This window comes from Dermacentor variabilis, chromosome 7 (genome assembly GCF_050947875.1).
Source record: "Dermacentor variabilis isolate Ectoservices chromosome 7, ASM5094787v1, whole genome shotgun sequence".
Classification (NCBI taxonomy): domain Eukaryota; kingdom Metazoa; phylum Arthropoda; class Arachnida; order Ixodida; family Ixodidae; genus Dermacentor; species Dermacentor variabilis.
In genome coordinates, this window is record NC_134574.1 from 83,260,280 (window position 1) to 83,285,706 (window position 25,427).

General features: G+C 42.8%; 1 protein-coding gene across 1 annotated transcript; it reads right to left on the minus strand.

Moving 5' to 3' along the window:
* Positions 1–1,567: 1,567 nt before the first annotated feature.
* Positions 1,568–25,427, minus strand: LOC142586885 (uncharacterized). Its single transcript, XM_075697763.1, has 6 exons — positions 25,237–25,427; positions 16,614–16,676; positions 10,427–10,563; positions 10,297–10,364; positions 6,897–6,977; positions 1,568–1,995 (listed from the first exon to the last, which is right to left on the minus strand). The coding sequence occupies exons 1-6, from the start codon at positions 25,414–25,416 to the stop codon at positions 1,790–1,792; spliced, it is 735 nt and encodes a 244-aa protein (XP_075553878.1). The 5' UTR covers positions 25,417–25,427; the 3' UTR covers positions 1,568–1,789.

Genomic DNA, 25,427 nt, shown 5'->3' on the forward strand with positions numbered 1-25,427 from the left:
AGAAGGCATCAATGTAGCAAGGTAGCATATGTGGCTTTATTGACCAGTTGCCTTTACCCAAAAAGATCGCGTTCTCGTGACGCCTGCGGCAAAAAGGACGTTCCCCGTCGCCCGCAAGGTCTCTGAGTGGTGGCGCTGGCTAACACTCCCAGGCTTCTACCAGGACATATAAATACCCAAGAAAGTGAAAGGGGCCACAGCGCCGCGGTAGCTCAATTGTTAGAGCATCGCACGCGAAATTCGAAGGTTGTGCGTTCGGTTCCCACCTGCGGCAAGTTGTTTTTTCGTCCACTTTAATTTCCATTATTTTTCGTTTCTTTATTTCATTTATTAAGCACAAGTAATTCCCCCTATGTTGTCCTTGCTGTCCGTGTTTGTTGGCTTCTTATATCATTGAAATTCATGTGTAACTTATCAATTTTGTCCGCTTTAGATGTACTAATATTTGCAATTCATATGATTGTGACAGTATTTTTCATTGCTGAGTTAGTCAGTTATAAACGTGATTGTTTTGTTTCCAGAAAACTTGCGATTTTCGCTAAATTTTAATGAAAGATTGACGACCTAGATCGAAATTCTAAACAAACAGTCATTATATCTTAGAGTTCCTTTAGTATGAAACAGACCTTGTCAAGTTTGGGGCAATGGTTGCCGAGAAAAATTAATTCTACTTTCACATGTATCTATATAGTAGCACCCATGCTAAAGCTTCCTCTGAACACACACTGCAGCGTTTATGTTTCTATCTCTGTGTATAACCGTCTTGGTTATACACAGATATCTCTGTGTATAACCGTCCTGTGTATAACCGTCTATAACTTGGGTCACTGCGTCTTGCATGGTTTAATAGATCACCAAGAAGGCTGTGATGAAGCAACCTCGTTGGAAATGAACTGTTAGACCAACTTCCGGAACAAGGTATGCGCAACAGAGTGTGTGATGCATGTCAATAAATCTCTTTGATGCCAACTTTCGTCACTGGTTATGTGTCAGTGGGTATTTGGTACTTTCGAGTGGCTAAAAAATTCTAGAAATTGTTCCCCGGTGGTAGAGATTTATACAAGATGCGTTGAGATGGTGGAAATAGGGTGTTTCACTACATTGCTTCAACGCTAATTGAAACGCATTTCTTCATTCATTGTGAGATGGGCTTTATCGCAATTCTTCATATTGAATAAGGCATATAGGTAATAAATATAGGTATTGAAACATGGGTATTGCTGCCTTGTCAAGTGCCCGATGCTCTGACCATCAAGCCACAGTTACACATGTGTTTCTATTGTCCAAACGCCAACTAGGTTTCTATCGTCGAAACGTCAACCGCATAAATGTAAATCATTTGTGCGTTTTTTGTTGATACATGGTGTCTGCTGCCTTCGACAGACATACTGCAGTGGTAGGACTTGTAGCAGTCGATTGAGGGCCCTGACAATGTTTGGAGCTCAAGTGCAGTAATCATGATGAAAAAGAGAAACTGAAGAAATAGCTTCGGTTCACTGTCCTAGGCGGCACCATGACGGCTGCCTGCTTTTTGAAGACTATGCATAACACTGAAGGCGGCATGACGTGCGATATAGGAGTTCAAATTTAATTTGTTTGTACAAGTTGCATCATCACAAGATTTATTGCAAAGTAAGAGAAGAAAAAATGGATTTCATAAAGAGATATCCAGGTATTCACGTCTTGTTTGATGCCTTGAATTTGAAGATACAGGCTGCATAGGTATAATACTTCCTATAAGCCTCCAACGACGCCAGCGTAGTCATATCGACACAGTGGCAAGAATTATCTAACGAAGATGCGTCTTTGTCGGTTTAGTTGTTGTAACAATGGTGAATCCTGGTTCCGTCCTTTGGAGAAGTATGTTTTGACAATATGGTTGATACATACGTAATGACGTACTCGTGAACTTGGCAAATTTTTTAATACAGCCTCTACTAGGGCCCCGCTCAATCGAGGAATTTCGAACTAGGAGGTCATAAACAGCTTGGTTGCCTAAGAGAGAACGAGAAAAACAATAACGGGTCATCCTTTCTCCAAAAGGAAATCCAGTGTCAATCGCTGCTATTTTGTCTCTACAACATAATATACTTTTGCTACAAGTGAAAGCAGTTCAATATACTTCAACAAAATATGTGTATACTTTATTTTCAATTCTATGCAAAAACATTCTAGATATTCTAGATATGAATAAAAGTACTCCGCATACTGTCATGCACTTTACTGGAAAGCATGACATGAGAAACGTGATACTTTCAGCAGTAAATCACCTTCTTTTCGCCGAATAATCGCGTCTTATTTAACAGGAATCAGGCCAAATGAACAAGTTCAATCACTGCCAATTTGTACTGGAAATTACGCGTGGTACCGTATTACATTACGAGCTGTTTATACCGTAGGTGATCTTCTGTATTTAAAGAATATGTTCAAGAGGCAAAACCCATCTGAAAAATACAGTACCCCATAATTTTTTCAAGTACATGGTTCGTGGATCTCAAAATTACAGAAGTGGTAAAGAAAATTAAATAGGTGAGAGGTACCAATAAACACCTACAAAAATAGACACTTACGGACATCTTGTTCTAAAATGTGGGAATTTGTGTTGTTATTTGGAAAACATTCTTTACATTTAAATCGAAGGGATATATCTGGTTTATTCTTCTCTGTAGAAACTCAACCTATGCAGCCGCCTTCTATGCATTTCGTATTGCTCAAAGACACAAAAATATTTTTCTTTGAGAGAATGATTTCAACACTGCGGATATAATACCTAAAAAGCGTTTTGATGAACTATATGTGTCGTAGATGTATTAACTATGTAATGAACACGTGGCACAGTTCAATTCTGCCAGGCACCTGCTGGACACCAATATAAATGGCCACCAGTCGAAATAAATACTGTTCGCCAATAGACATCCTATTCCTGGTGCCTTTTCTGTTCCCAACAAATTGGTGTTCTGTTCTCGCAGTAGGTATTCAGGGTATAAAGGACCTCACATTCAACTCGATAAGTCTCTTCTGCACTACACTATAGCGGATACACGTGGAATTGTTCTTAGCTGCGAAAATTGAAGCGATCAATTTTATGTTTTCCGGATCATTTACAAATCGCGCGCTTTAGAGCTCATTTTTTGTCCTTGAGCTTTATATTTTGAAGAGCCGTGCGATAAGAGCGCTACAACTTCAAACACATAGTAACCTAATTTACAAAAATATATTAAAAGCTTTCTAAATAGTTGCATAAAGCCCTCATTTCAATTTACTAATTGCATCCGGTGTGTTTCCAAGACGCATCCGTTTGAAATACATTTCGAAGATGACTTCAGCTTCGAAGTTAAATTTATCAAAGTGTGGGGCGAAATACATGAGCGTTCTAGTTACTTTTGTGCTCCAGTGCATAAAGGAACATTTTTTTAGTGAGTACAAGAGTGGATCACTTAGGGCGAGTGTGATGGCGCATATCTCAAAACTCACGCCATTCTGTAAATTCAATCCAATTAAATAAGCCTTGTACCATCACCGGGCAGAATTTGCAAATTTCAATATGTGGCGTAAGGTTGCTCTTGGAACATTTAATTGGTAAAGTTCTGTTAATTTGTTAAACATGTGGTTTGCTTTCTCGTGCATGGAGTGTCCGTTTTACTGAAGAATAATCCCGCTGAAGGACTACAAACATATTAGACAGCTTAAGTTTAGCGTGTTTAGCGCGACAGCGGGCTTAGCAGTACAGGGGGATCAAAATGTGCAAGCCTAGAACAATAAATGTGCCATAGCGTTTAGCCTACGCCTGCTTTTTTCACAGTTTATGTTATCCAGTCATTTATTACGAACGAAGTGAATTCAGTTCGAAGCAGGGTACCGTCTTCGTATGGTTGTCGTAGTTTACGTGTAACATACCGCCGGCCCCGGTCACCGGGTTCGAAATGACTTTGGCGTTGATTTTGTAGAAGTTGCTTCGTTTGTACCAAGTGACTCTGTAAGCGGCTTTTTCTTAGTTTCAGTCCCCGCCGACGATAGAATATTATCGATAACCTTCTGGAGTTTTCGAGATTACTTTACGTTTCGAACGCATCAAAGTCTTCCGCTTGAATCCTTTCTGGTGATCATGATGATCATTTATCAGAATCCCCTTTGGGAAGGGGTGACGAGAAATCGTCCCCTAACCCGCTTTAGTTACTCAGGTATGCTAATAATGCCTTTCCTATTAGTATACTTGTACTAATCTCTTTAAGCATCTCTGTCTACCTTGTAACGCTATGCCTGTAAACGGTCTGGTCGTATGACTACCTTACTTCTTTCTTCCAGCAATAATCTGAACGTCTCCTGATCATTGCCACTGCTGAACACGTGATGATTTTGTCTAATATCAATCAAAGCGCTTCTGGAAGTTGTTCGTTGCGTACTGGTATCGCTGGCTGAAACCCTTCGCATTACGTTAGAATATTTAGGATGTTTAATAGTTTAGGCCTTTTAGCAGGTTCCCCTCAAGTTGCCAGCGCAGCCTATCGCTGAAGTCGAAATGTAGGCGTGATGGCACCAGACATCTGAGATCAGAAAATCTCGAATGCTACGGTAGACTGCTTATACTGATTTCGCCGCGGATCGGCTGACATATAAAGTAAATACAATGCTCTCCCGGCTGTCATGGCGCTACCTGTCGTACTTTTCAGACGCACGCACAAAGCACAGCGAATAGAAGCACTTAGGTGCACTATGCATGGAAATTTCAAAGCGTAGTGAAATAGAACACTACATGAAAAAGGATGCTATAGCGTAAAGCTATTCCAATTCTACAATGATATGATAGATGATGATAGAAGAAAAAGTTTTTGAGCCACCCCGACATCGCCTGTCTGTCACACGACGTGCCGATCTGATGTGATGTCTGCACAGTGACTATGCATGATTACATGAAACTCAAAAACTATTTCTGATTCCAAGTCTTTTCGACATGTAAAACTCTTGCTCGGGCTATTTGGTTCATGCTTGAAGTAGTAAAGGCAAGGCGCAGAAGAACAGGTGCCGGTCCTGTCGTTTGTGTTCTTCTTCCTGAGTCCTTGTCTTCTGCGCCTTGCCTTTACTACTTTTCGACATGTTCCCTCTGATATCGGTAAAACGTTTTCGGAATGCGCCCACTTCGCCAATCTATCGCGCGACGTAAGAAAGCCACGAAAGCTCACCTCACGAAAGGGATGTGCTCGTCTTAAAGACGCAATACTACGCCGAACAAAACTTATATATATTTTTTGAAACTGCCCCTTTCCGAATCGAATAGAAGATGGCTGTTCTCTGACAGATCTTGCGCCGGCTACTCCGATATGCCGGGGAGCATGATTTTAATTCAATATAGTTGAAATTTTAGTGGCAGAATAGCCTTATTGAGTCCTTTCGACACGTCTACCACATCGCTCTGCTAACTCTTCCTTCCTGATAATCCGTAGTGGCGTATTTTTAACCTTCTTCTGCGCGCTACCGCGGTATTCCACAAGCCACCGCAAGCTAATGGGAAGCGAACCAATCCCAGCCGCCGGCAGCATGCTACCTATGTGGTTGTGTATTTTTCTGTGCTTGCTAGGTACCATATAAACGCTCTGCCCTTGAGCGTGCTCTACGCCTCTCATCAGTCAATTTTATAACAAAATCTTCTCATTGTTGGCCATAGTATTCACTTTGAAACCGAAAAAAATTGTCCTCCTATAAACGAGGAGCACATTTGATTGGGCTTTAGAAACAGCGCTCTGAGTTAGGGGTTACGTAACTTTTACGTCAGGAGACTAGAATGAAAACAGATTTGAGTAGATTTGCGTTATAGGGCCCCTACGCTATCACGCTAAAACCCGCTCAGTGACGACAGTAGCGGGGAGCGAGAAACCTGTCGTATGTAAGACGGAAAGGGAAATTGTACGCAAGCGACACTTTGACCACTCTCGGTTCTTAATAAATTGCGTTTATCAATAGAATTGTATCAGAAAATATCGTTCTATCCATATAAAGTGATCTCACCTTTATGCGCCACATACTTCAATTACGCTACGTGCTTTCTTTATGCACTTACTTATTATATACTCCCACTTTATGCAGTGGCACTCTTCCGTACCTTTCTTCGGCTTCTTCTACAGGACTTCAGTAAATCACATGCGAGTGTGGCGGCTGTGTTATTTTATTCTATGCTCGTTTTGTTTTGGCGCTACACTGGCTTGACACATGTAGGCCTTTCGCATATCAAATGGTTGGAAGTGAATTCCCGTGCGTGCTTTCTTTGTCGTAATATTTGCAAGTACCTTTTCGCCCCATGGAAGCAATGGTGTGTTAAGCACAGTTTTGCTAGCAGGCAGGCTGCTTAGACCTGTATGCAGGCACAATACGGCCTCTGCTTGGGGAAGACAATATTTCGGATATCGTTGAGTAATATTTTCTTTTTCAGTAGCCATAAATGGGTTGATAATAATGATTAGAAAGCCGGCCTCGCGCTTCCATTTTCCTCTCACGAATAAAGCTGCTCTCTTTAGCTATCTCCTTAATATACCATGCTTTTGGTTGTCTACCTCAACCAGTTCTTTTATTTTATCAGATGCACCAATTAGTACAAAATACCGAACACATGCTGTTTCTAATGTTTAGGTAAGGCACATTTTGCTTTGTGACTTATTTTTAGAGTGAAAAAAATACATAAAAGAACGGAAACGCGACGGCTCTCTGTTGACAGTTGTGTGCTCTAATCAATACAGTAGAATAGCTTATTACCTTTCATTGAAAATGTAGCATAAAAATAAAGTAAGTGATAAATATAATTGAACAACACCAACACTTGTCTGCAAAAGATCAGTCCTTCTATCGAGTGGTTGCAGGGAATTTTGGGATTGTTTACTCCAGCAAAACATTGTTGTAATACTAACCAGGAAGTGTAATCCTAAGTACCGCACATCTCAACTTCTTGCTTAGATACTCCATGTTTTCAGTTAGGCTGTCAGGCATATCTGAAAAAGGAGAAAGTTTAGACAGAGGGTTCCTAATTGCGTATAACAAATTTTATAGGGCCATCTCAGTTGCAGAAACGAAGGCATCATGTCTAGTGGAGCGGGAAGCAACATCTCCGATTTTGTTTGATCAGCACGAAAGTTATGTGCGTGACAGCCACAATGAAGACAGCGTACAATAAAAAAATTGCAACGAGGATAGAAGTCGCGTGGAAAACTTTTTATTACCCCTGCCCTCAGTGGTAAGTGTCCTCAGTGAAGAAGCAAGTTATAGTAGCAATGTCATCTATGAAGATACACAGCCCAGCCCTCAGTGAAAAAATACAGAGCGCCGATAATAAAAATTATTCGAGCATGTGAGCGAATGTATAGGCACTGCGCGAGAACGCTCTTCATTTGTATGTAGTTCGCTGTTATCCCATGTGAACAACGAGCATAGCATCTCGCACTAACTCATGTTCGAGCTCCGACATGAAAGTTGTAGACAGATGGACCAGGAACCTAGATTACGTATGAACGCAATATGTGCACGTGGTGCCTGGCGTAAGCAAGATCATTAAGAGTATGCCGTTTCTAAAACTTCCTATGCTCTTGTTTCATGCCATGCGTTTGTGACCTAAAATAGAAATGCGGTAAGGCTATCGGTAGCCCTTGATCATATGGAAGTATCAAACACGTAACTTGTTTTAGGGATGAGGCTGCATGTGAGGTGAGCCAGCAATTTTTCCACCTATTGGCTGAATGCAATGGGCTAACAATGCTTTGTTACGAATAACACTAACGTAGTTGATGTAGTGTAGTTATGTAACAAATAACGTAGTTGAACGTAGAACGTAAGCAAGATGCTCTATGCGGTGTGAAACGTATGATTTCAAGGGGAAATTCCTACTAACACTATAAACGACTTCGGCGCGAACGCAGGCACTACAGCTGACTACCCTGATGCCTGACTATATTAAGGACACAAGAAAGTTGGGAAAGTTGTGAAATAATGTCTCAGATTAATCATTACGAGGCACAATATCCTTGTAAAGCAACGCAGCGGCTATGGAGACGCCGTCAGAAGACGGTGAGGACGTGCTCAGGCAGAATTTCCAACACATCAGTTTATTTGATATGCTAAAAAAAACACTTTATTTTCATATGGCCAGCTACAGAAAAGCCCTAGCAACAAATGGCCTCCCGCTTAGACGCAGAAGTCTGGAACCACTTTGTCACGGCGCCTTTAAGCATTTACCTCGGCTTTAAAATGCGTTTTGCTGATGCCATTGAGTATATCAACAAGTACAATTTATAATGATTGCGCACAATGATCAACGTCTAACAGTGTGTTGCTTCAATACGAACGTTTCTCTCCGTCTTCAGCACTTTACAGCTCGTGGCTGCTCGCTGCTGCTATAGTGACGAATTTACCAGACAGGGCGATGTAGTCAGTGTGCGCCCGCCTAGAGAACTATGGCCATTAGGAACGCGCAACTGCTCATATGGCTCTGGGTATGTGTTACAAATAGAAAACTTAGGCAACTGAGTATGTGAAACTGGAGATGTGGCACTTGATAGTTGTTCAAATGGACAAGTACAACGAGAAGCAAGAGATGAAGGTGACAAAACAAATGGAAGTTCGCTAGAAAGATGTGAAGAATTTCTCATAAAATAAGCCGAGTGCACACAATGAAGGTAGGCGCACACCATAAGACAACAACGGGCATTTAATGTAGAACATTTTGCATTGTAGTACTCTTTCTGCAGAGTTTGTGCCATGATGTAGGCCCCTTAACCAAGGGAGACCAACAGGAGCAACGAGTGCCACTGGTGGCACTAACCTCGCCACCGTTCGAGGCAGACGTCGAGTTATTTCAGTTTCCACGAATGCCACCTTCACCTAAGCTGATGTTTACATGTGTGCGTGTTCCCTTATCATTTTAATATTAGCTAAAAGATCAGTGCGCTCAATGAATTTTAGTGCAGATGTTTAACTTTATTTATTTGCAGCGGGAATAGTACTGAACGCTGTTTCGCTCACACGCATTCGTCTGCTTTTACCAGGCGCCGTAGCTCGGCGAGCCTGTCAGCATGAGAATGCGCCGATGCGCATGGTTATTATGGTGACGAGGGTTCTGTTTCCCTCTCCCTTCGTGTGGTGACGCTGTTAAAAGGATAGTGGAGGCACGCCGATGATGTTCTTGTATCAACCGGCAGCAGCTATGCCGGAATAAAGCAACGTCGTTCGTCGTTCCGCGTCGTGTTCCTTTCTCGGCTCGGAGCCCTGCTCGGCCAAAACGTAACAAGGCAAATTCTCCCGCTCACTTTTCTTGTTTAAAGACGCATAAATACACATCTTTTTGTCAGTCTTCGAAGTTTGTTGCTCCTTCCCGCGTGTATCTTTCGCCCGACTAGCCACAATACATGCTGCTGTTTCTAATGTAACCACACTGGTCAACAACGTGTTTCCCAAATGTCTAACCTACACAGTGAAGCATTTCAAGCACACCATGTCACCTAACGTGGGAACACGCATGTCTGGAAATGCATCATAACAGAAGCAATTATTTTTCTCGAGTAGTCCATAAAATACCACTATTCTATTAAAAAAGTCACAGTTTCGCAGCAATTGCGATAGCAAATAGGTGGGCACTGATACAAAGTGAAGGTCGTAGTTTTATCGGCCGTATAAACAAACTAAACAAGCATGTTTTCACGTGCGCACAAGGAAACAAGAACACATCTCAATCGATGACCGCGGAAACCCATTGTCAAAACGCTGGAGTGACGATGCACGGCAGCAGCAGCGACCGAACTGACATTCGTGCTGAGTCGCGCATCAAGTTAACCTAGGCCGCGAAAAGACAGCGCACGGCGGACTCTCTCACCGTCACATATGGTGTTCGAGGTAGACTGCCCCAGGCGGGCTCTCACGGCTGCCGCGGCCGCCAGAGCGCGCCCTTCCCTCCTTACTAAACTCCCGGAGCCTTGATCCTTCCTCACCGCTTTCCTCGCTGGTGTTAACGAGATCAAACCAAGATCGCTGGCTCAGCCTCGTACGCTTTCACTCGCAAACACAGCATACGGCGCCGGCGACGACTTTATCTACCTTAGACTTCATACGGAACCCTATGCCGACAGCGACTGCCGAAATGCGCCTGGGGTGCCTATATCATTCTTATATAAAAAATACAATTCGTTAGATACCTGTGATTGGAACTTCGTTAACACCCCAATTTGTCAAATTCATTAACCACGACGTGTGCTTCAGAAACTGTATAATCACTTCTTCAAGTGTGGATTCGAAGGGATAAATAAATTCCACGTCTTTTCATACCTGGAATATGAAGATGCATGCGCTTCTGATATTGCAGATCAAATGTCCCCATTAGGCTGATGGATTTTCTGTGAAAAGAAGACCAGATGTAAATGCAGTTCGGGAATTATAGCGTGACTGTTTATAGTACTTCGTGCGGTTTTCGTAAAGTGATCGCAACAGGAGAACGGAAGTTTGGTTGATATTTATCGTTTGGTCCACTTCGCAATCACGGTCTGGACGTCCGGTGCTGTTATATAACCATATCGGCTCTCTCGTGCATAGGAACTGAAAGAGGCAGAGACATGTCGGTGTTAGCTTCGAAATGCTGCGATTCCTACTACCATGAGCATAAGCTTTCGCATATATATGAAGCGTAATAATAAAGCAAAAATTTTATAATTTAGGTGTATAAATCTGCTGTACAATACGTATAGTTCAGTAGAAAAAACTGCCAGAAAATATTGTAAACCATATTTCCGTCCAGTCTGTCTTGCGAAGGACATGATGGCGCAGTCATCATCATCAACAATTGCAAACTAGCAGTTGCTGGGTTTGTAGAACTTGTTTTATTACAATATAATCCAACTCCTAAGAATTGGAAAATGAGAGTGAGATGCAGGCCGCACGTATGGGCAATATCGAAAATGAAAATCCGACAACAAACGAACTTAGGCTAGAAAATAAGGAATGTATGTAAAAAACTATTGTTTTATGAAAGTATTATGTCTGAGAGAAGCTGGTAAAGTTTTTATACAAGATAAGAGTCATCCAATAAAGCCTTACCATATGAAAGGAATTTGATCACTTTATGTACAACTTCTTTCAGTTGCACCAACTTATCGCACGTAAAATCATTTCGCACTTTATTATGTCTTGTAGTCATCAAGCAGCGTTTAGAGATTGGCAGAAGCCTGTGGTTGGTCACTTGTGCCGTAAGCAATATACCAGCTATAGAAAGAAACATTACCTATTTAATGGCTGAAAGAAAACACAATTCGTCTCATGGTCTACAAAACCATTCCCCAAAGGTGAGATTCCGTCAAGCATAAGGGCTGTAAGTAGTTTTGAATCTGATAGTATTAGCAGGTATGACATCCGCAGGTCGAACACCTGACGGACCTCTCCGTTTGAAGGTCTGCGTATTCAAAATTTTAATGCATGTGTCGTGGATGTACAGCGGTCGATTCGTGAACAGTACCGAGCAAGCGTCGACTGGCCAGCAGTCAAGCCATTTGAACAGTGCAGAGCAACCAGAACAGCAATATCTTGCTGATAACTTGCTGATCTAGTAGCTCCGAGCCATTAGAAGACGCTGAATGGTCGCGAATTCGATGCTGGCGTAGTACTGTAAATGAATCTGCTAACTGCACGTATGTGGTTTCCATGTACTGATCTTAGTGGCCCATTACTTGGACATAGCCAGCCGAATTGAATCACGACAAAGTTTCAGAAACATGAATATATAAGAACATGCCCACGTGCCTGCGTGTATTGCACCAAGCAGCGAACAAAGAGCTAGCTTCTGAGACAATGCCTATACGCTAACGTAAAAATCTCAATACTCCCGTTAAGCCCTCGATGCAGCCAACTACAAGGGGTAATTAGTACACGAGCCACCTAATAGCACACAGATGTAGTAGACATAGTTCTATAGGCTACGCCAATCCTAGGCTATTCAACCTTTAGTGCACACTTCACTAGCTCCCCCAGAGAGTCTCTGTAGATTCGCCCAGAGGCTATAAGTCACATGGGCTGCGTCTCCTTCAAATATAACGCCCTTCGACGACATGGATGGCAGTAGTGGGGTCAACGCAAAGAAACCAGATAGCATGTCAGTCGCACTCCTACCTCGCATGCACGGATGTCTTCTAAATGTATGTGCGTATCATTACTCGTCCCCACCTATAGCGAAGCAGAACTTGTACTATTTGTGAATTGAGGTTCGAGCCTTGCAAACGATGGCAAGTCTGGGCGTTCTTCAATGAATCAAAAACTACCTGTAGTTTAGTAGCCGAAGACTGCTTCCTTACAACTCCCGGATGCTATCTGAAGCAAATAGCCCAATCACTGAGAACATGACTGAAAACAGCTACTGCGTGGCCAAATGCCGCGTATGTCCGGACGACCATATCAAGCGGATTCAGTAACTCTTTCAAAGTCCCTTACATACTTGCCAGTTTCGGCAGGCGACTGATTGTTTTATGATTGTCGTTGAGACGTAGTTCGCTCGGCTCTTTCTACAATAGAGCAATAGCGCACCTGTCGGTTAACTTACCGGGTCCTTCTGTGAAACGAACTACACATTCATCTGTGGAACGCTTGGTTTGATTGTAGTATCTGCGCTGTTACTTCATAGTCACTCATTCTTTCTACTGGGAAACCGCCGATCATCAGGTTAGTCTGGAGATGAGAAAAGCTTTTTGGAGAGTTGGTCCTTGCAGTGTCCACCCAAATGGCTATTTGATTGAGGCCAACAATAAAATATTATCGATTCCTACAATTTCTTCTGGGTGGATTTTCCAGAGGTGATTACACCTAGTCTACAAGTTGAAATCGTGCTTTCTATCTGCTTTATGAAAGTTTATTGGTCAACTAGGGAACTTTCTTCAATTGGTAGCTTCTCCATTACCATATTTACGACTCCCAATGCGGTAGCATCGCGGGTAGGTAAGCGGAACAGTGAAGGCGTGCTCAATATTAATATTTGATTTTTGTTGGTAATGCACTGGTAACTCATTGACATTTAGTTTTTAAGCAGCGCTGGTGGTTGCGTAGCCAAATGCGTTAAATGCGATTTTGATTTTGCTTATTATCTCGAGGCGTGATTTTCAGGAAGGAATTCTGTGATAAATGATATCTGACTGCCTCCATTTAAGGTTCTTGTTATGTACCTCGACCTGACATTTTTATTTAGAAAGGCCTGAAAAGTATGCAGGTAACCATCATTGTCCGTCTTTGCGATGATGTTTGGCGGCTATTTACCGCCACTGAACGCGACAAGATTAACAGTGATGTGCTTCCCGCAACTTCCGTAGTCGTGCATCTCTTTCCTTTTGATGCGGTCACTCATGCTCGAGACGTATCCTCTGTGACAAGTTGTGTTCAGTGAGTTTGACAAGGCAGGACATGGCCTAGGAACTTCTCCAAGTACATAGGTAGCTGTGGTTGTCTTTGGCAAAGTGCTCCTTCTAAGAAGCAATAGGCATATAAGCCAAGCAAGCAAGTTTGGCTTTTTTCCGCGCGGCAAAAGAAGCATCTTATCTAGATGCAGGAAGTACTGGGCAATACAGAAATCCTGCTTGTAGACCCAGGTCCTCTGAGCATGGTCTTTGAGAGATCTTGATTACTATGTCCTGTTATAGCCTAAGCTTTTCAGGTCAACACGTATGACCATGTGCAGCTATTTTAGGGTCCATTTAGTTGTCACAGGGGCACTGTTAGCGCAGACACTTTTATTGTTTCCACTCCTCATATACTGACCTGTACAGTACCCAAAGCAGCCACCATACGCCCATTCGCAATAGTAATGAACAGGTTATTGAAGCCCCTTCAACAACTAGCGATGAAGTTAGAATCGCCTCACAAGAAATGAAACGGGTAAAAGCGGCAGTGGAAGATGGACTACGGTTCGATTTAATAAAATATGATCGACACATAATACTTCAAAAACTAACGGCCTTTTATGCGAACTGTGTATCGACTTCAAGGGTCCCAGAGATGCGGAAGAATGCAAACACTATACTACTGCACTAACAGGGAGACGTTAAATAATAGAAAAAATATGGGCCCATTAGCTTGCTTCCCATCTTATGCAAAATACTCACCAAGATAATCTCCAATAGCACAAGTGCAACGCTGGACTTTAGTCAACCAAGAAAACATGCAGGCATCAGGACGGGATACTCTACAATTGATCAGATCCTTATCATCAATCAGGTAATCGAGAAATCCGCAGAGTACAATAAGCCTTTTTATATGGCTTTCATAGATTACGAAAAGGAATTCGATTCATTCAAAATACCAGAAGCCACAGAGGCACTGCGTTACCAAGGAGCACAGGATGCTTACGTAAATATCTTGGAAAGTACCTCCACTGATTCCACAGCGACTCCAATGCTCCAAAAGAAAAGTAGGAAGATACTTATTAAGAAAGTGCTCAGACAAGGAGACACAATCTCTCCAACACTATTCTCTGCGTGCTAGAAAGAAGTATTCAAGCTACTAAACTGGGCGAATATCTCATCAAACTTCGATTTACAGATGACATTGTCCTGTTCAGGGACCTTAACAGGGAGAGTATAAGAGCGGCGTTGAATATTGTTATGCGAAAGACAAAAATAATTATCAATAGCTGGGCAAGGAAACAAGAGCTCAGGATTTTAGTCAGTCTCTCAATTCTGTGAAGGAGTGCTTTTACCTAGGCCAATTACTCCCTGGGGACCCTGACCATGAGAAGAAAATTTACAAACGAATAAAAATGAGTTGGAGCGCATTCGGCTAAAATTGTCAGATCCTGACTGGACGCTTACCATTATCATTGAAAAGAACGGTGCACAATCAGTGCATTTTCCCGGTGCTGACATATGCAGCCGAGACTTGGAGACTGACAAAGAAGCTCGAAAATATGTTAAGGACCACGCAAAGAGCGACGGAACGAGCAATATTCGGCATGGCGTTAAGAGACAGGAAGAGAGCGGTGTGGATCAGAGAGCAAACAGCCATAGCCGATATTCCAATTGGCACTAAGAAAAGGAAATCGAGCGAGGTAGGTCATGTAAGGCGTTGGTTACATAACTAGTGGACCCATAGGGTTAAATAATGGGTGCCAAGAGAAGAGAGGCGCAGCCGATGATGGCAGTGGACTAGTTGGGGCGATCGGTGTAGGATAGGTGTAATTGGAAATCGCAGGGGGAGGCCATCGTGCTACAGGGGACAACGAATAGGCAGATGATAATTTTCTCAGCCACAGTGTTCATATAATAACAATATTTCTCAAGTGTATTAAATTATCCGGGCTCATTATATATTTATAAATTACCAGGGCTCATATATATCGCGATGCAAAATATATTTGCATACAAAATATAGCATACAGCGTAAGCTTGAATTTGTGCGCCTATGTGTTATTCACATTTTTTTTAAATCTCGGTAGAACCTATGTATATATATACATATATATGTAAGGAGAGAGAGAGAGAGATATTACAGTTTGCGTCCCACTCACCACTCGAAAAATAGCTGTTACGCCACTCTCCCATAAGAAAGAACTACAGGTGCATCGCCAGCGCTTCTCATACACTTTTGTTATACAGCAATGTAATTCTAAACGAACTGCCTTTCGTCTTCTCTGACGTATACTACTACGGCGGCACCGTGGCGAAGCCCCGAATGCATGTCAAAACGGGAAAACACAAATCATCACATGATTTTGCCACCAGAACGGCTACAAAACTTTTACGTTGCCCCAGAGGAACGCGCTAAACAGTAAAGTGGACTGACGGGCCTGTGCCCAGAGACGCAGAGGCCGCTCAACATCAACGTCCTATTCTAGATTAAAAGAAAGAGTATCAAAAGTAAACGTTCAGAAATAAATATCTTTTGTACAGCCTTCCAATTGGTATAAACGCATCCCCGAAGTAGGTGCGCCTTATCATGAGGCACATCACCCATCTTTATATGTTTGCGCCTCTTCCACTTCGAAACTACTCGCCCATCAACTTCAAACTTTTTTGGCACGCTCATTGCCAAATATCCCAACACGTAATTTTCTCTGCAAATCCTGTTAAGAATTTTGTAAAAAAAATTGTTGATATTGGTCTAAATTCACCATATTGCTTCATGAGAAAGGACATCGTGATCCAACGTAGCATCCGCCATTGAGAATAGTTAAGAAAGCGGAATTTCCTTTTTGGCAAAGAGCAACTTTGTAGGCGGCTCCGCGTAGTATTTTATTTTCGCACATGTTTTGATGCAACCTAGGTATCCCCCAGCACGGCAACTTTCAACACATTGTAAGGGACAGAACAAACATTTCTTGCAACAATGCTTTACGAGGATAAACAGTGCACCAAAATGATTGACAAGTTGGAGAGGGTCGACCGCAGTGTTTGGACGTTCGGCGTGGAATTACCCCAATGCATTTATTTTATGTAGAGCCTCCAACAACCGCTCCAATGCTTGCACAAGCATCCGCTTCTTTTAAATGTTCGTTTCTCTACATTAAATAAATTGTCAAAACTGATGACAGAAAGGTTTGGGATTGTGCCTCATTTTCCCTAGAGACAGCACCATTAAAGCGAACACTTAGTAGCAGATGAATGTAAGCAGTTGTTTACTTTTGCGATGGTACCTTCTTTACAGTCTTTTAGACGATGACGCGTGCTTCCTCGCACTATGCTCTGCAAATAAGCAGAAAACAGAGATTGTTAGTTTGCATATACATATGCGGACAGAATCGTAACAGGAAATTTTTACTTGCTATTGAAAGCGCACTATATTTGGTTTTGACATCTCCAGTTACTTTAATATATCGACATTTTGATCGGACATAAACAATGAATGCAAACGCAAAAGTATTTCAAATGAAATATCCTCCAGAGTGAAGAAGAATAAAACGCTTTGTTCTACTCTGCCTCTCGTTCCTCATACATTACGCTCGTGCATCTGCATTAGCTTTCAAGAGACGTTTGATTGCCGAAAAACTCCGAATTCTGGTGGTGAAAGATTTCGGGAGTTAAGTGCCATGGTACACATGTCTGTGAAGGAGTAGAATCGAATGTTATTTCGCACAAAAAATAATTTAGTCAAATTATTAGGCACATGAAAATAAGTTAGCATATATATTATCACGACAAATAACTCCCCACAAGAGTGATAGCGAAATCACGGTGTCGGATAAAAAGTTTCAGTAGCACGTCTACCACACACGCCCTTATCGCTTTGTCCAGGTGGCCGGTCGAACTCGTATTCTTTGAAGACATATTACTTTCACTTATTCTAATGAAATACTAGGCGCGATAGAAGCATAGTCTTGGCACGGGAGGGTACTCCCCTTTAGTATTTTCGTGTGAGGTTGGCAGGAATATTGCATATGCAGCAGAGCCGCGTTCATGAGCCCACTACGGGTAACTGTTGGTCGCATTTTTGGATTATGAATATATGAGTACCAATTTAGATGGATAGCCAGGCTCACTGTAGTCTGCGACCATTGTTGTTTCAGGGAAGAGGATTTCTGCAGGTATTGATATCGGAGATTCGTCTTATCTTGTCACTTTGTCTACCCGCGCCGAATCCTTAAGCCGGCAATTGTGTTCGCCGTCGTCAATTTACGGAATAATAGATTTTGTAGCAGTCCAACAAGGAAACTTGAACTCAACGCTTGCTCACGACAGAAATTCTAAACCCATACAGCTTATCTCGTCTGGAAATGAGCTTTTGACCTTTTTGCTACCACAGGAACGTTGCTTGTTGCTTGAGGTTTATTTTACACGCAGTCCAGAAGTATCATAAGTTTCCTTATGAGCGTCATTTCTGCCGGTGTTTTCTGCGTGCTTTCCAGTTGTGCGCTTGTGGACAAAAATCATGCTGTCTTGCATAGTGCTGTTTAGACTGTAAACATCTGAAAAGTTACTTTCTCCTCCGCCACCATGAGTTCGGCATCGCCATTGGTTGAATAGCTTTAAGGAGCGCTTCTGCAATGTTGTGTTACAGTTTTAGTTTTTTTGCCATATTCTGCGATTTTATTGGTCATGACGACCGGAATATTGTCGGACACAACTTTTCAAGGAAATTCAAATGCGGTCAATATGGCAGGTAATGTGCTCAGGGTTATCGCCGCCCTTGGGGATTGAAGAGACTTTACTTTCATCGACATATATATAGCGTCACTCCAATTATTTACGTTACCCCTTCTACAGGACAAGATACTTTCAACTCAAATATCCAGCTTGTTTTCAGCTTGATCTAATGCCCGTGCTGACAACTTGCGAAGAGCCCTCTGAAAGTGGTGGCAAGTCAGCTTCTTGCTTTACTTGATTTACGCGGCTGAAAGTAATTTCCAACGCGGGGAGCCAGTTTCGTTTCAGAAAAATGGCTCATTACTTAGACATCGAAGTATGTACACGTGTTGGTTCAGTACACTTTAGTTACCGTTTTTCTAAATGGAACAAATACCATCACTACACCTCAAAATTGCATTTCTGAAGCGAGTAAGAGCCACTGCACCAGAGGCTATAATGTCTCGGAGCTGAAAATTGAGCGTGATGCATTTCAGTCATATTATATTTGAAGAACCTTTCCGGCTAGGCGAGCTCTGAATCGCATCTCGAAACTCTGCGTTGGCAATTCTCAGGGCTACAAGGTCGTTGGATTCTTCCCTATTAGCTGAAATTGTATCTTGTAGTTGAATCTTGTAGTCGTTTCCTGCGCCTCAAGAAATTACCAAAGTAGACACGACGTTGTGTATTTGTCGGGCGCGCGCATTCAGCAACGCTTATGCTTGCCGGTCTGTTTCCGTGGCTTTTTATTTTTTTTTAAGTTCTGCGGTTTGCACAGTACAAGGCTATCGACGGCTTCATATGCTGCTTGAGGCACTACGTTGTAAACGCATTCAAACGTGATATCGCTCTATTTGCGAAAGTGCTACTGCAAAATTCTGTCTCTGATACTACAAATGAAACTGTCGAATGGTATAATATTTTGTAGCAAAATGATCCAAGTCCACTTCGCCTGCTCCGTAAGCACATTGTTCTGTTTCTCTATATTCAGACTCGGGGCCCTCTGAAATAATAGACTGTCTTCGAGTCAATGTGACTAAGCCTGCATTCGTCGTAAGAAAATCGCAGTAGTAAGCAATTTATGACCCTGTCGGCGCCTGGTTCCGCTACTGAATCTTGGAATAGCAAAGCATTTTTGATGAGCTTGGACCATACCTTTGATTCGGAAGCTCCGTGATCGTGGTGTAGTAGAGTTATGAAGTTTTTTGTGATGCAAGCAAAGCTCAGGCGATCTCCTAAATTCAGCTCACGGCAGGACGTTAGTAACATTGTTAGTTTATTGCCTTGGTTTGAGATGTTAACTGCCTTGAGGTAAGATTAGAGACGTTACATTTGAAAACTTAATTTGCCGCTTTTGAAATACTCAGGTGTCTTGCTTCGGCTCCAGGACTATCTTATACGCTGAAGGATTACCAGTCAATTCCACTGGTCTTTACCTATACCCAATAAAACCGTTTTATTAGTGTTACCGAGGACCTCAGCTAAGACAGTGGCAAAATCCTGTCTTCACCGAAATATAACCGCAAAGGATATCATGCACTTGTACATAGCGCGTAGTCTCTAGGACGGTCGTCCTTGCCTTCTTCAATGACCTATCAAAGTTCCCTTCTGCAGACGTTTATATATGTGAGTGGGCAACCTCGATTCACAAGCATCACATCAGCCCAGCATATTGTGAAATATTCTGAAAAGTGAAACAACCAGTACATGAAACTTTTTTTTTAAATTTTACCTCGGTCTTTGCCTAAGCTCCGTGCCGTGAATCAGCCACACCGATCACTTTAGTGAAGCCGGACTTAGGGCAACTACCTGCCCTAAATCCTACGACAGACGACATTTCGTGGTCTCTATAAAGAGCACAAGTGAAATAATTAAACGGTAATGTACGAAAGTGCAACAATAATGTGTTGGTTATCGAATAGTATGCACGCCAGCTCCCTAGGGATGTGGTGAAATTGACAAAATGCTAGGTTGGCTTAAAAAAGCTCTCTTCATAACATTGAACTTTCATCTGCCCTAGTAGTGAGCTGTTGTTAGTCGAAAGCAATAGTTTCAAGGCAAACGCAGTGTTTTGTTGTAGCACCTCTCCCATTGCGGAATCGCAGAATAATTGCCTATCATAACAAAGCCACAACGTAGCTGGCCGCAGCTACAGACATCTCTAGCGCGTATGCGCAAGGTCTCATTTTTCCACTAAAGGCCTTCAGGGCTTGCTTCCGTTTGTATTCTACAATATGACTAGTGCTACGTGCTGCGCAGCGGCCTTGTCTTGCACAGGCTTGACCGACGGATAGCAGCTACACCGAAATTGCGCGTCAACAGCTCAATGCGAAGGGAATACTGCTAAGGCGTGTAACCAGAAGCGGCTAGGATTGAGCGCCCGCTGACAATTGTGCGTGGGGTCAGGCATTATGCTTCGCCTGGTTCGAGGCTGCCTGAATGTGCAAAATAGTCAAAATTAACTAAATCTGACGGATACGACACCAATGAGGAGGGTGGGGCGAAAGTCTGTTTCCAACGCGGCCGGCTGCGGTCGAGCATGAGAGATGATATTCGTATACCTCCGGAAATACTTAATTATCATCCAAATTGGAAAGCACTCTTGAGCTACTTGAGCCAGTTGATTACGTGGCGTCAATAAATATACACAATAACAGCGGAAAGAAACGCGCTGATCCAAGCAGCCTTCTTGATTGATGTCAGATATTCGCCGATTGCAGCCGCGTATGAGTCGGTTATATTAAAAATAATGTGTCCAGAAAAGAGCGAGGAGCAGTTCTTTGTTGAAAAGAGAGCGTTTGAGAAAAACAGTGGATTCGCGCTGCGCTTGCGAGCTTCATGCGCTCCGTACGATACGGTGATAGGAGCATATGCTATACGCGGACTGTGCCTTTTTAACTAGGACAGAAGTGTAGCACAAGACCCCTTTAAAGGGGCTGCTCGCGACAAGTAAGTCTGAGATAGACGCATGCTCGAAAGCATGCGTCCGCACTTAATTTTGACGCACTGAACAAAATGTATGCGCTGCATTGTGGAGTCGGCAATTATTACGCAAGTTTCGTGCAAGCCATAAGGTTGTGCGAAAATATAGGAAGGGTGCAACCCGTATACACTAGAAGACCTTGATATGCACCATGGAGCGGCGGGTATGCGCACACATGATGAGTCCGACAAATTATGGCCACTCCTGGCATTCATAACCTTACTGCAGTACTGCGAGGAATGCGACAATGGTCAATTTTGGACGTAGAAGTTACCTCACCGCCGTCCATTGCTGGTCACACGATTTTGGCAGTGTCTGTACTGGTGGACCCTATGGACTTTTCGAGGGTCACCTGATTAGAAGGTGAAACATATCTCAAAAATGTTTTGCCTTCAAAGCGATGTTTAAAATATAAATTGGCAGTGGGACGCCTACTTGAGTTGGCCTGTGGTTCGGTACTATCACGGTGTATCTAATTTAGGTGCACTCTAGTATAAGGGCTGTCTTTGAGCAGTGTTCAATTGCCGCTGTGTTGCAGGAGCTGATTAGAAAACATAAAATGCATATGCACCTAAAGCTATACACGTTTCATAGTTCAACAACACTATCTTTTTTCTGGAATGTTTTACAGTATATCTAGCCATTGAAACTACTGTTCTCCGATCGACTATATCTTTCCTGCAGCACCCCTTACATAGCCAGCCAAAGTACAATCGTACATTTTCTTCTGATCCATAGTATTGGAAATTCCTACTTCTACTCGGATATCGCTGTTTTTTGCCTTTATCGTGAAGATTCCTGATTTTTCGTAACATACCTACAAAAGCTTCCTGAGAGTCTTCTCCCGCTCCTTTAATATTCTTGGACAATCTGCGATTCGACACGGTGCTATGCGCCTATGACGTATTGCATCTAAGCACGAGGTCGGGGGATTGAATCGTGGCCACTGCGATCGCATTTAGATGGGGGACAATTGGCAAAATGCTTGTGTCCTGTGCATTGGGTGAACGACAAGGAACCTTTGGAAGTCAAAATTAATTCGGAGTTCCCCTCTACAGTGTGCCTCAAAATTAAATCGTGGTTTTAGCACATATAACCCAAAAATTTATTGATACTGTTTTAATTATTACATGACCAGATCAGAAAAGAATACGAAAATACATTACTTCCACGTCTCGCTACGCAACAGAGAACAATGAGACGGGCGAAAGTTCGATGTGAACGATGTGTTCGACGCTCCTACCATGTCATACCGTCGTTCGCCATGTCCGCGTGGTCACCATTCCCGTTCGCCGTTGTCTCGTCGCCCATCGTCTCCCTCCCCACAATTCTACCGCTCTTCCTCATGAATTGGACTCCTGCCTCTGAAAATTTGACGATGCAGCTCCCGCGGGCGAAGCTGCATTCACACCTCGACCGTAAAATCCTCTTACCACATTGCAGACTAGACGCAACTGAATTGGCGTTAAGATGGACGGTGCACTTTGGCTGCGCTTGTTGACATGGGGGCGCATATATCAATATTGCATTCGGAGCTTCGCTCCCAACTTAAGAAGGTCACCATACCATCTATGTGACTGTTCATCAGAGTCGCCCACAGGGAAATGCTTGCCGTCCTTGGTATATCCTCTGCGAAAATAAGTATTTGCAGCTGCTGTACGACGACATTACTTGCTATGCTTGAGCACTGCTCCCATCAACTCATCCTAGGCATGGAGTTTCTTTCTGCCCACTCCGCCCTAGAGCTTATGGGACCAAATTACTTCATCTTGACCTACCTCACTACTAAGACACTACACCAACCGTTAGGTGCATTTGTGTTCCGTGGATTCAATCCGTCTGGCACTTCAACCCATTACGTAATGTATATCCTTTGAATTCCCGATGACGATTACGTCCTGGGTCCCCTTCTTAACGTTCTACTGGCCAGAAATATCTTTGTTCCTCATACTACCACTCTCACCGCTTCTAATAACCGGGCGTCCCTTCCCATCTTAAACTTCAGCTGCTGGACGCAATTTATACCAAAAGGCATGACTCTGAACAACTTCTGTTCTATCGATGAGTCTGCCGTTTCTGCATTAGTTGCCGGCGATCCTTCGCTCCCCACTTCCTTTCCTACCTCCAGTCATACAGCCGATCGTGACATTACAAGGATGCTACCACCTAACCTCCTTCCGTCAAAGGCTGCCGATGTCAGGCACATGTTGATGCCTTATCTTGGCATCTTCGACTTTGATGAGAGCCCTTTGAGCCAGGCATCTGTTGTCTCTGTTGTGGGATGAAGACGAGGACCAAATAAGTGCTCGTGTGGTTGTCGTTCTGTCATCTCGGCTTCTGTCTGTATGCATCGCTTAAATACACTTACTTTTTGTTTTGGCTAGTCTGATCCCTGTCACAATATACATGCAGATGGCCAAGATGGAAGCTGTAGGGATCACCATGGTCTCTGCGAGCTCTACAAGCTCGCAGAACTCGGGCATGCCTTGAACACTATCAGACGTACGTGGACTGGAAAACGGCTGATAACAAGCCCGTAATAGAGAGGAATACCGGAACGACTGCCTTTTTGGTGCAGACAATACAATTGGCAAATACTGTGTTTGTGTGCGCGCACGCACGTGTGCGTGCGTGCGTGTGTATGTGTGTGTGTGCGCGTGTGTGTGTGTGTGTGTATGTGTGTGTGTGCGTGCGTGTGTGCGTGTGTGTGTGTGTGTGTGTGTGCGTGCGTGCGTGCGTGCGGTCACTGATCGCTTCAGTCGGGTTTCTCCACTGAAGACGGTTTTGCTGGTAAAGTGAAGTCGGTACAATTACCGCGTCATTAGCTGCGGTGTAGGGAGCCTAGCATGGCGGATTGGCAATAACATAGCGCATATTGTAGATTGGATAAGAACCTGACCCAAGTAGGCCACAAGTCTTGAACATTTGTTGTTGACAGCAAAATCGTTTGGTACATGATTATCCGACTGTCAAATGCCGTCCGTTACAAGGGGTGTCATGTTGCTAAAAATCAAGAAATCACTAAGTCTCTATAAAGTAGGATCTGAAATCGAATGCATCAGATATTGAGAAATATGTTACGATGACGAAAACCTATTTTAAATGTGAATCTGATATGAATATGAAATATAGATATGATATGAAATATGAATACGATCCTAAATAATTGATAAACTAATTTTAGTGCTCACGGACGTAGAGGTTATCAATTAATATTGCAGAAGTTTGCCCGGCTGCATGTGTACCATGCTCAAGATGGGCATGATGAAATTGGACATTATTTGCGCAACCCATGACAGGCACACAACCTACATAAAGCAAACCGCACCACTAAAGATGTACGCATTTTATAGACCTGAAATTCTGAGGAATAATAACAGTGCCTTCGTCAAGCGAAATGCACAAGAGCGTTTCTCCATAGGCCAGGAATGTGTCTGAGCTTAAAAGATTGCATTGCTGGTTTCTTAATTTAGTTATTTTATTTTCTTGTGAGTGTATTATTCCCTCATTGATAATGCAGTTCTTGGTCTGCCAAACAAACATCGTCGGACATGTGGATTCCGCAATGTCCTCAAATTTCTACCTAAAGAGAACTGTCAAATTCCCACAAAGGATTCCCTAGTGTTTAAATAGTGACTAAACATTACCATGTAAATGGAATTCACGGAGAACCATGATATTGAACATATTAGGGATATGATGATTTTGAATGCAATTGTTAACAAACGTCCAAAAACTTACATTAGGGCTGCGTTTGAGTATTACAAGATCATTGATTGGATTAACTGATGAATAGCGACATTGTCATTCGTAATTTAATGCTGACAAAATTATAATATAATCACTTGTTCATATTTCCATTGGCCAACATTTCCCAAATCAAAATTAACTGATGCGTTAACATTCACAAATATCTCAAATATCTAACGTGATTTTTGTAAACCTTCAAGTTCGTTCTTCTAATTCACTCTCCAACACAACAATTCCACGTGTGACGAGATTACAGCAGTAAAATCAGTCTGCAATAAATTTATCTATCTGGATACAACGATTGCACGCAAAAATGTACAAAAAAATTCCTTCATACGCGTTCTCCCACAAGCAACACATTGACACCTGCTGATGCTTTATACCATATGCTTAAGGAACTCAGTTCAGCTATGTATGTGTACTCGAGGGCGAGTTAAAACAAATTCTTACCTTTATACCAGTCAGAGCTGATTTCACTCCACTAAATCTACATTCCAACATGGTTAAAGAGGTGGTAAACAGAAGCACCGTAAAAAGATGTTTTGGCACCATGCTTTGCCTGGGAAAGTATCCAGTCAGACTGCATATGGCGCAGAATTCCGGCAGCAGCCACACGGAAAAGGAGCGCATGAATACATACA